Source organism: Neoarius graeffei, chromosome 4 (genome assembly GCF_027579695.1).
Source record: "Neoarius graeffei isolate fNeoGra1 chromosome 4, fNeoGra1.pri, whole genome shotgun sequence".
NCBI lineage: Eukaryota > Metazoa > Chordata > Actinopteri > Siluriformes > Ariidae > Neoarius > Neoarius graeffei.
The window spans coordinates 10,692,475-10,704,700 of NC_083572.1; the positions used below are offsets into that span (position 1 = coordinate 10,692,475).

Consider the following 12,226-nt stretch of genomic DNA (forward strand, 5'->3'; position numbering starts at 1 on the left):
GATGATCGATTCTCTTCGTTGGATTGCGTAAGATGGAGCAAACCACTGTTCATATTTTCATGCACGTTTTTATTCCAACACTACTTGATCATAGATAATTAAGGGATCCCCGTAGATTTTCAATCTATCATATACCTCAGTAATCTCAAACAAAACAGTTTAACTTGCATGTTGAACTTTACGGTGAAATTTCAAATGTGTATACATGAATACTATTTAGGTCAGAAATCACTGAAACACTGGTAAAATCTATCCTATAGACCCCTTCGCAGTAAACGTTAGGGGTGTGCAAAAATATCGATACGGCGATATATCGCGATACTTTGTCTTCTGATTCAATATCGATACTCAAAATTTGAATATTGATATTTTTTCAAATAATAAATCATGTTTCAGACGGGTTGTAAATCCAGTACGACTTCCGCACCTCCGCTCCGCGAGGTGTCGCTGTGCCGCTCCCTCACTGCAAGGCACTTGTCGTCTTCTCTTTTTTCCCCGGCGGTTGCAGTGAGGAAAAAAAAACAAGCAAGCATGGCTGTTAACGTAAACCTAGAGACGCCGCCGAACTTTAAGGCAGATGTTTGGAGGCACTTTGGATTCCAAAGGAAAGGAGAAAAAAAAACAGTGAGCCGGTGTTCTGTAAAGTTATCCTACCAAGCCTACTGCGCATGGGCAATTCCATGTAAATGTCAACCTCACCATGCAAAAATAAAGCAACATGTAATACATCAAAACCACTCCCAGAGATCTCACCTAGGCCTGTATTTTACAGATGTGAATAAGTTGAACCAATTTGTAACCAACCTAATACGTCACTGTCAGACTTTCTTTCTTATAATGTAAACCCCAAGCTAAAATCAACTTTGATCATGTACAATTCTATATTATTGCCACAAGCCACAGAAATGTATGCTAAAATCCACAAAACAGCAAAACAATAGCCATCCTAAATATTATTTAAGAACTTTGATAGTTTTAGCTGATATTTAGAGAGTTTTTCAAAGGGTTATGGTGGTTAAATTGCTGATTTTTTAAACATATGCCATGTCTATTTCAGACGCGTCACATCCATAACGGAATTTCGTCACATCCATAACGCTGACTTTTCCTTCCGAAACTCTGCATGAAATACAAAATATTTTAAACAAAAGATTTTTTAATATTCACCTTGGACCCCTCTATCAAATGGATATCTCCATTTCGACATTAGGTTTACAATTTCACAGAGTTTGATAAAAATGTACAGTCACCCAAGAAAAGTGATACTTTTTCTGTCACATCCATAACGCATCTTTTATTGGCGTTTTCTGGCATGCCCTAGATGTACTATGGGAATTGTTCTTGTTCCATCACTTCTCCAGTATGGTACAGCCTTAAAATATGCAACACCTGTTTAAATACTGGGAGACAATAAAACATGCACTGGGTCATTTGTTGCCATTTTGAGTTCAAGTGTCACGTCCATAACGCTGGAATTGCTCGCATGCGCGAAATCCAGGAGGGTAGGAAAATTCAACAGTACTTTTGTCCTACCGATCAACTGGGCTGATAAAAAAATCGGTAAGTATTTCACGCATTTGCCGATTTTTATGTTTTGTGCGTATTGGTCGAGTCTTTGGCCGAGTCAAATAATTTGTAATGCCTTGTTTTGAATAATAAACCAGTCTGTATGAGAACTTGCTAATTCATGTGTTTTGCGCATGCGCAGTAGGCTTTGCGCATGCGCAGTAAGAGACTAAGATGCACACTGCACTTTTCAATGTGTTTCAGACAGTGTGTTGTTCCTGCAAAATAAGCACAAGTTAAATGTTCTCCGGTATATGTTCTCAAGTTTACAAAGAACAAATTGATATTAGTGTTAGCACTGAAATGTATGTGCAGTCTGCAGTGCAAGTTTTCATAAAACAATTTGATTCTGCTTGTTAAGCAGCACTGATGTGTCCATGCTTACAGAAAAGTTGAGAATACTAGGACAGAAATGGGAATTTTCTGTATGTTGTAGTGAAGCAACTCTTGGTTTTGCCAGCAGTGGAATAGAGACAAATATACGTATGTCTGGCAAGAGTGTGTAGTTATGTAAGTGAAATGTAATTTTACAGTGGTCAATAAATTCTGATTTTCTTCAGTGACACATATCGTGATGTGGTTGAAATTTCTTGCAATATATCCGTTATCGCAGAATCGCTGTATCGTGATATCGTTATCATGGGCAAAATATCGCCATAGTATCGTATCGTGAGGTATCTGGTGATACCCAGCACTAGTAAACGTCATTCATACGTAAGCAGAAATTGCGCGCGCAGCCTGGACCCAAAAAAGACTCAGAAATGCCTAGTTGTTGTGTTGTCGGGTGTCAGAATCGTAGCAGTGATGGGGTTCAGAATTCCAGCAGGATCTCACCCATTCCAAAAAAATAAAATCGCCGACGTCTATGACTACAAGCCATCAAACGTGTAGACTGGGATGAAAGCACCATCAAAAATGCGCGGGTTTGCAGCGCCCACTTCATCACAGGTAAGATCCGGCTATTTATCAAATCTTTCTTTTTTATTCTTTCTAGTCTTCGTTTATTGATGTAGCAAAATACTTTGGTAACGTTTGTCTGATTAGCTGGGTCATAGTTACACAATGTAATGAATATCGTTAGCATGTTAGCTTAGCTTTGCATGCAGTTTTGTTTGTAGGAGAGGTCTCGCTTGACTCAAGCAGTCCAGATTTTGTGCCATCATTATTTGTGTATGCCGAAAATCACAATTTTAAAGCAAGGATGGAAAGGTCAAATTGTGTGCCCTCGCTCTAAATGCCAACTTACGTTGACTGCTCTACCCTAGCTCCCGCCCCGTTCAGTTTCATTTCTGCTCTCTGCCTCTCGCTTTTTACGCAGCTCTGATTTCTCTTAGCTGCACTCTTTACACTATCATTCCTTTCATGCCGTTACCTCCTGCAAATTGCTGTTTAGTGTTGGTATTTGCTGTTGTAGCTAAAGCCACATTGCCATCACATCACTGGCATAATTTGATTAAAACAAAATGAATATGAATGTCCCATTGTTAATCAAGTTGTACATGCCCGCACATAACATAATCATATGCGTCTAAAGACTTGTAGGCACGAAGTTTTTCGTGGGTGTACACTGAAGTCTTGTCAATAAGGTACGAGTATATATCTGGCCATTGTATACCAGGGAACTTACTAACATCGTCCGTCCACTCTTTAATTAAATACGGATCCGGTAGGCGATGTCCACTTGTTAGAGTTAACTGATTTATGTAGCATTCTCGATCTTGTAACGACAATTGTTTGGCATAATCTGACAGCTCATAATGCCGGTCTGTGGGCAGCGCCATTGTTTCTGGGTCCAGGCTGCGCGCGCATCCTGACAACGGTCGGTTTGTTTACAAGCATGCGAAGGGGTCTATAATCATGTATCTAAAACCTCTCAGAGACCCTGAAAATGCACCCGAGAGCATCTATTTTCAAAAAATTTTCCAGGGGAGCATGCCCCCGCACCCCCCTAGTTTCGCTTCGCACCTTTGCCGCTTGCTTTCACACCATTAGCACTCAATTGTCTGTGTATTATCATGCCAGAATTTAGGGCTTTAATTTTTTTCTGGGGAAAACGCTGCTATGTATTAAAAGACTATGAATAGTTCATACTTTATTAGTAGCGTTGACTAATTTTTGATGGAAATCCTTTTTTGTGGAAAAAAAAACATTTCAAAACAACACGTATGAAGGAAAACTAGTCTATTTTGTTCTTTAATTAATGACTGGCTGCAAAAGTGCAGACTATGGGGCTAAACAGTCTCGGCTAGCAAGTTTCGTCAGCTGGGTTACCTTGGCAACGAGGGTTCCAATTAGAGTACAGCTTAATAAGCTGACCACGTGACGTTACCTGTGCGTCACGTGGTCAGGGCACTAAACACTGACTTGTCGAGTTCTTATTAAGTGGAAATTAGACTACTGGATTTAGACTATAAACATATGGCCCTTTTCCACTACCCTTTTTCGGCTCACTTCAGCCCGACACGGCTCGCGTTTCGACTACCTCAGAGCAGCACGACTCAGCTCGCTTCAGCCTTACTCAGCACCCAAAACTTTTTTTGGTTTTGGAGTGGGGCTGAAGCGAGCCAAACCGAGCAGAGTGAGGCTGGGGGCGTGAGCAGACACTCCCCTGTGCACTGATTGGTGAGGAGGAGTGTCCTCACATGCCCACACACGCCCCGCGAGCACGCTGGGATCTGTAAACACCGCAAACCCGGAAGGAGAAGAATTACGAGAATTTCTGAAGCCTTATGCGCCTCGCCTCATCTATACGCTCTTGCCAGTATCTGTTGGCGTTGTCGGCGACAACAAGCCACAGCACCAAGACCAGCAACACTAACGACTCCATGTCCTCCATGTTTATTGTTTACTATCCGGGTCGTGAGACTACCGCTTAAAAGGTCACTGATGTCACTGTTTGCGCCGCCTAACGACATCACGTGACGTCCACCCACTTTCGCTAACTCCACCCAATGTGTCCACCCACTTCCAGCCAGCACGGTTCAGCGCGGTTGTAGTCGAAATGCAACCCCAACAGCCCCGCTCAGCTCGACTCAGCCCAACTCAACACGTTTGTAGTGGAAAAGTGGCAATACATGTCAACCTATACGGAATGTCCATATTTTATACGGATTTGATTCTATAAACATAGTATACGGGCGTATAAATAAAGTTATACGGATTCTTTTAAAAAACTTCAATATTTATTTAGAGCTATAATCAATTCCCACGATGATAAAAGAGCGCATAGCATTTACAAACGTACTGTACACCACAGACAGCCAGTAAAGAGTCTTATGAAATCGCGCGTTATCTTGTGGTAGCGAGACTTCGTTCCACTTTTGATCATGCGCACACCGCATTGCGAGAATCCCGCCAACCTTGAAGTCACAGACATATAAGCATAGACGCCGCCTTCTGCGTAGAATCATACGTCATCCTCGCCGCCATATTGGATGTTGCAAAGTGGAGATTCTTCAACCGTCTCTGGTATAGCGTCTAGACAGTAGCCGAGAATAAAGATGCCTCATTCATGTGCTGCGTTTAACTGTACCAACAGGTTTACCGTCCAAACGAGATCACATGGGATTACCTTTCACAGGTGAGACTGGAAAAATACTTTTCATTGTATTTGGTCATTATAACGTAATTTTACAAACAGATTTTCCTGACTTTGTGGCTAATATGAAGTCTTGCGCATAATAGCCGCTCGGTGAAACCTGTCTCCAAACAACGAAGTATTTCCTTCGTAACTACGCTGATAACACTTTGTGTTTTTGTCAAACATTGGAGCTTTGTATTCATTCTGAAGGTTTATTGTTATTAATATTGAATAAAAAGTAACTGGGATATGAGCAATTCCAGTGTTATGGACGTGACACTTGAACTCAAAATGGCAACAAATGACCCAGTGCATGTTTTATTGTCTCCCAGTATTTAAACAGGTGTTGCATATTTTAAGGCTGTACCATACTGGAGAAGTGATAGAACAAGAACAATTCCCATAGTACATCTAGGGCATGCCAGAAAATGCCAATAAAAGATGCGTTATGGATGTGACAGAAAAAGTATCACTTTTCTTGGGTGACTGTACATTTTTATCAAACTCTGTGAAATTGTAAACCTAATGTCGAAATGGAGATATCCATTTGATAGAGGGGTCCAAGGTGAATATTAAAAAATCTTTGTTTAATTTGGTGACTGACCCCTTGAAAATGGTTCCTCCAGGAACCATGACGTTTCAGTTGTCAAGACAACGGAAAAACTAAAATACAAATACAAGAGCATTTTGTTTTGTGCACAAGAGCATTGTGACGTATCTTTCTGTTTTTGTATTTTAGTTTTTCCGTTGTCTTGACAACTGAAACGTCATCGTTCCTGGAGGAACCATTTTCAAGGGGTCAGTCACCAAAGGGTTAAAATATTTTGTATTTCATGCAGAGTTTCGGAAGGAAAAGTCAGCGTTATGGATGTGACGAAATTCCGTTATGGATGTGACGCGTCTGAAATAGACATGGCATATGTTTAGAAAATCAGCAATTTAACCACCATAACCCTTTGAAAAACTCTCTAAATATCAGCTAAAACTATCAAAGTTCTTAAATAATATTTAGGATGGCTATTGTTTTGCTGTTTTGTGGATTTTCGCATACATTTCTGTGGCTTGTGGCAATAATATAGAATTGTACATGATCAAAGTTGATTTTAGCTTGGGTTTTACATTATAAGAAAGAAAGACTGACAGTGACGTATTAGGTTGGTTACAAATTGGTTCAACTTATTCACATCTGTAAAATACAGGCCTAGGTGTAAGGTATTAGGCAGAGACCCGTCCACCCGTAAATTTGACGGGCGATTGCCGATTTCAACGGGCAAGTACACACACAGACGGATACTGAAACGGACGATAATGCCGAAAATTTTCGCACATGAATACTCCCACATGTCATCCGATAAATCCAGTTATGTTCCGCCCACACACGGACTGGCCATCGGGAGTAGCGGGAGTTTTCCCGGTGGGCTGGTGGTTCAGCGTGGGCCGGCGGAGAAAAAAAAAAAAAAAACAGTTGCGCGCTGGCCTTTAATATGATAAGCAATGTTAACAGTTTATTTAACAAACTGTTAACATTGCTTATTACAGTTGCGCGCTGGCCTTTAATATGATAAGCAATGTTAACAGTTTGTTAAAGAAACTGTTAACATTGCTTATCATATTAAAGGCCAGCGCGCAACTGTTTTTTTTTTTTTTTTTTTTTTTTTCTCCGCTGGCCCACACTGAACCACCGGCCCACCGGGAAAACTCCCGCTACTCCCGATGGCCAGTCCGTGTGTGGTTCCGCCATCATTTACAAATCGTAAGAAACACAGTTTAATACGAAAAATACTGAAAACTTGAAATGAAAAATCAGAATATTTCATCGTTTCCGCCATTTTGGCCCGCACTGAATCTTGTAACATGCGGACTGAATAAATCGCGAATTCTGATTGGTCGAAAATTGCCAAACACCCTGCGTTGTAGTTTCCTCTTTCTTGGCGGGAGAACCGCATTTTTTTTTGCTGACTCACTCTTCTGGATCAAGATGAATCCCAACAAACGCCCCAAATTGAATGTGACAAAAACTGATTCGTTTTTCCACAAAAAGACAGAAAAGGTATGTGTGATACATTGATTAACAAGGGGGGTTCATTGGGGTATGGTAAAATAGAATACTGTTGGGGTTTTTTTTTTATTAAATACTGTAACTAGATCAAAAGATTATATACAATTCATTGTTGTTTATTTTCTTTTCACTTTTGTTACCAAATCAGACACCATACATACATCTGATACATTCAGGAGTGAAACTGAAAAAAATACAAAGTAAAAATATGCAATATTTCTGATCAAAAATTACACGCCATTTCACCCTGAAAATGTCCTAGAATGCAGGAAATGAAGTCTAAATTTCAAAAATTTTCTGGGGGGGCATGCCCCCAGACCCCCCTAGAGGGACTTCGCGCCTGCGGCGCTCGTCTTCGCACCTGCGGCGCTTATCAGGATTATATAAAATATTATTTTTGACTGGTAAATTTCTTTTTCTGCCTAATACCCTACCTAGGTGATATCTCTGGGAGTGGTTTTGATGTATTACATGTTGCTTTATTTTTGCATGGTGGGGTTGACATTTACATGGAATTGCCCATATATCACTGTTAATTATCATTCAAATTTTAGGTAAATTATTTTAATTTGCATCTTATACGGATTTTATAAGGGAAATACAGATTTTGGAGGTTGGTTATACAGGTTTGATTGGCCAAAGGTTGACATGTATGTATAAATATTAGTCAGGGCACTAAACACTGACTTGTAGAGTTCTTATCCTGTAGAAATTAGACTATGATTATTAGTAGCGTTGACTAATTTTTGATAGAAATCCTTTTTTGGGGAAAAAAACATTTTAAAAAAACAACACGTATGAAGGAAAACTAGTCTATTTTGTTCTGTAATTAATGACTGGCTGCAAAAGTGCATTTTATGGGATTAAACAGTATCGGCTAGCAAGTTTTGTCAGTTGGGTTACCATGGCAACGAGGGTTCCAATTAGAGTACAGCTTGATAAGCTCACCACGTGACATTACCTGTGCGTCACGTGGTCAGGGCACGAAACACTGACTTGAGTTCTTATCCTGTAGAAATTAGACTACGTTCAGACTGCACCCTGAAACGACCCATATCCGATTTTTTTGCCCATATGCGACCTGTATCCGATTTGTTATTGACAATCTGAACGACACAGATCCGATTTTTTCACATGCGACCCAGGCCGCTTGGATATGTGGGCCTAATTCCGATGCATATCCGTTATTTTCACATGCGACTGCAGTCTGACCGGACAGGTCGCATTCATGCGACCTACACGTCATCAACAAGAGACAAACGCCACTATTCTGCGTTGGCTAATCCCGCCTCTTTGGTGGAAAACAACAACATTTGTACAGTTTTCAGAATTTAAATAGACTTTTATAGAATTGATCAAGCTAATGGTGGATTTGGTAGGGACCTGGATGTTGATCTGTTAGCCTGATTAAATAAAACAGTTTCTATAACTGATTTATAACTTAAACCATCCTGTATTACAAGATAAGATTGTTCTGGAAATTTCCAGTAATTTGACACCTTCGGTCTCATTAGTCTGCTGCCCACAATCAGATTATTGTGTGAGTTCCGCCACCGCCACAAAAACCACATCGCCAGGTCTCGCCTCATCTCCATCGCAAACTGCACTGGTGTTTCTGCAGCTTGAGCCAGCGCTGAGAGAAGTTGCAGAATTCAGCTGGCTATAAACAATCTAAATAAATATTTATAAAAATGTAGAAAAGTTTATTAATATGACGAAATAAATATGTGCAAATTATTAAGCCTGAATTAAGAGTTTGGTAATACAGCGGCCGTATCCCAAATGACTGCCTACTGAAGCTCGAGTGCACTATATAGAGTTTAAAAATCCATTACTTCCTAGTAACATGTAGTGCACTTATATAGAAATTAGAGAGACATTTAGGAGTCAACCCTCGTTACCAGGCTACACGTTTTCATTTCAGTTCAGAAACAAAAACACACACGAGACCTCACACTTTAAACACTAACCAGATAATTAAGCAAACAAAAAAACATCATTAAACTTGAAGAGTGCGCTTTTTTTTGTGTACGTATTACGTAGATGTGCTTATTACGTGTCAATTTGCGCATGCGGGACACTTTTGGGTCGTTTTCCGTTCATATTGGAGATCGCATACAAGTCTCATATAATTGGTAATGAGAACGGCCTAACAAAAAAATCGGATTTCACAACAAATCGGATATGGGTCATTTCAGGTTGCAGTCTGAACGTAGTGTTAGACTATAAATATTAGTAGCGTTGAGTAATTTTTGATGGAAATCCTTTTGGGGGAAAAAAACAACACATATGAGGGAAAACTCGTTTCTTTTGTTCTTTAATTAATGACTGGCTGCAAAAGTGCATATTATGGGGCGAAACAGTCCCGGCTAGAGAGTTTTGTCAGTTGGGTTACCTTGGCAACGAGGGTTCCAATTAGAGTAAAGCTTGATAAGTTGACCACGTGACATTACCTTGTGTCACGTGGTCAGGGCACTAAACACTCAGTGCGTTTACATGCACATAGAGAGAATCGAATTTCTGCCGTTGCTCGACTGAAATCGAAGTTCAAAATGCCATGTATACACCTTAATTCGGCTGAAATTGAACCGAACTTGATTTCTCGGAATCGAGCTACACGACCTAGATTATGCGATTTCTGCCGAGCTACTGAGTGCATGTAAACCCTATCGAGCTACGTATTCGAGCTACTTACTTCAGCACTGCCCCTTCCGGAAGTGACGAGTGACGAGACCACAAGGGAAACACAACAGCCTCGGTCGGCATGACAACGAATCATGACAACGGCATGAATCTTTTCTTTTTGTGGCATTGTTTGCACTGTTAAAATTTAGCTCACTTACTGTATCACCAAATACATCTGTACAGCTGTTGCATAGCTGTGAATTGTGTACATAAACAAGTCACTGTATTTGTGTGTGTGTGTGTGTGTGTATATATGTCCAACATCTGAAGAATGTCAATAAAAACAAAACAATTGAACTTTTTGTGTGTTTATTAAGACATAAGTTAAATTGTAAGCAAAAAAAAATATTTTTTTGTCAGCAAAAAATGGACTTTAGAAAAATATTATTGTGCAAAATAAGTTGTCTTGGCGGCACGGTGGTGTAGTGGTTAGCGCTGTCGCCTCACAGCAAGAAGGTCCTGGGTTCGAGCCCCGTGGCCGGCGAGGGCCTTTCTGTGCGGAGTTTGCATGTTCTCCCCGTGTCCGCGTGGGTTTCCTCCGGGTGCTCCGGTTTCCCCCACAGTCCAAAGACATGCAGGTTAGGTTAACTGGTGACTCTAAATTGACCGTAGGTGTGAATGTGAGTGTGAATGGTTGTCTGTGTCTATGTGTCGGCCCTGTGATGACCTGGCGACTTGTCCAGGGTGTACCCCGCCTTTCGCCCGTAGTCAGCTGGGATAGGCTCCAGCTTGCCTGCGACCCTGTAGAACAGGATAAAGCGGCTACAGATGATGAGATGAGACGAGACTGACCGACATGAACGAACTGGCGGAAATGAATCGCCATGTCCCACCAATAGGCGAAACAGTCCCGGCTAGAGAGTTTTGTCAGTTGGGTTACCTTGGCAACGAGGGTTCCAATTAGAGTAAAGCTTGATAAGTTGACCACGTGACGTTACCTTGTATCACGTGGTCAGGGCACTAAACGCTGACATGGAGAGTTTTTATCCTGTAGAAATTAGACTTTATTAGTAGCGTTGACTAATTTTTTGATAGAAATCCTTTTTTGGGGAAAAAACATTTAAAAAAAAAAACACCACGTATGAGGGAAAACGAGTCTATTTTGTTCTGTAATTAATGACTGGCTGCAAAAGTGCATATTATGGGATTAAACAGTCTCGGCGAGCAAGTTTTGTCAGTTGGGTTACCTTGGCAACGAGGGTTCCAATTAGAGTACAGCTTGATAAGCTGACCACGTGACGTTACCTGTGCGTGTGTCGAAAAGGTGAAGCTCTTCCTCACACACACACACACACACACTTTTAAAAAAAAAAAGACGGAAAACAAGCTAAATAAATAAATAAAAGCGGCTCGACCCGGAAGCTGACTCACCCGGAGCGCCGCAGTCCGCGCACGTTCCGTTGCCGTGGCGCTTGATGATGTCCTTCAGAGCTCGCGCGGCTCTCTCGTTCACGGCCATGACACTACCGCGCTCGCGACGCTTTGCTTCGCTTTGCTCGGAGTGCGCGCGCAAACACGCACGCGCACAGGTCCTGACAAGTCGGAACAGAGAACTGAGCCAGCGCGCGCGCGCCTCTGAGACTCCGGAACACACCGAGTCACGCGGAAATAAAATAATTAAAAATCACTTTTTTACAGTTTAGCTGTTAATAAAGGTGAGAAAGCAGCGCGCAGGTGAAGAGAAGCAGGGAGAGGGTTTCTTCCTCCCTCAGAGGGAGGGTCTCTGGGGGATTCACACACACTCGGAAGTGACACTCGCACGCAGAGAGAGAGAGAGAGAGAGCGCGCGCGCGGGCTGTGTTCGAACTTGCTGTTCCTTGGAAACAGAAACGCGCATGCAGAACCGAGAAGCGCACGCGCGCGCGTTCACGCGACTGTTGCAGCAAGTGCATGCATGGCTGCTTCCACTCACACACAATTCCCCCAGTGCAAAAAAACAAAACTAGATAGAACTCGTCTAGGGTGGTGTAGTGGTTTGCGCTGTCGCCTCACAGCAAGAAGGTCCTGGGTTCGAGCCCCGTGGCCGGCGAGGGCCTTTCTGTGCGGAGTTTGCATGTTCTCCCCGTGTCCGCGTGGGTTTCCTCCGGGTGCTCCGGTTTCCCCCACAGTCCAAAGACATGCAGGTTAGGTTAACTGGTGACTCTAAATTGACCGTAGGTGTGTCTATTGCCGCTTTTCCACTACCAATGGGGCTGTTGGGGCTGCATTTCGACTACAACCGCGCTGAACCGTGCTGGCTGGAAGTGGGTGGACGTCACGTGATGTCGTTAAGCGGCGCAAACAGTGACATCAGTGACCTTTTAAGCGGTAGTCTCACGACCCGGATAGTAAACAAT

The 12,226-nt window shown here is 42.0% G+C and overlaps 1 protein-coding gene across 2 annotated transcripts in view; it reads right to left on the reverse strand.

Moving 5' to 3' along the window:
• zgc:92360 (uncharacterized protein LOC436988 homolog) overlaps positions 1 to 11,617 on the reverse strand; it is an 88,530-nt gene extending 76,913 nt beyond the window's left edge. The window contains exon 1 of one of the 2 annotated variants that reach the window (XM_060918814.1): positions 11,262 to 11,617. In XM_060918814.1, coding sequence (XP_060774797.1) covers positions 11,262 to 11,349 — 88 coding nt within the window. In that variant the 5' untranslated portion in view covers positions 11,350 to 11,617. The remainder of the gene's footprint in view (positions 1 to 11,261) is intronic. The other variant, XM_060918815.1, reaches the window with a different exon arrangement.
• Between the last annotated feature and the right edge of the window lie 609 nt (positions 11,618 to 12,226).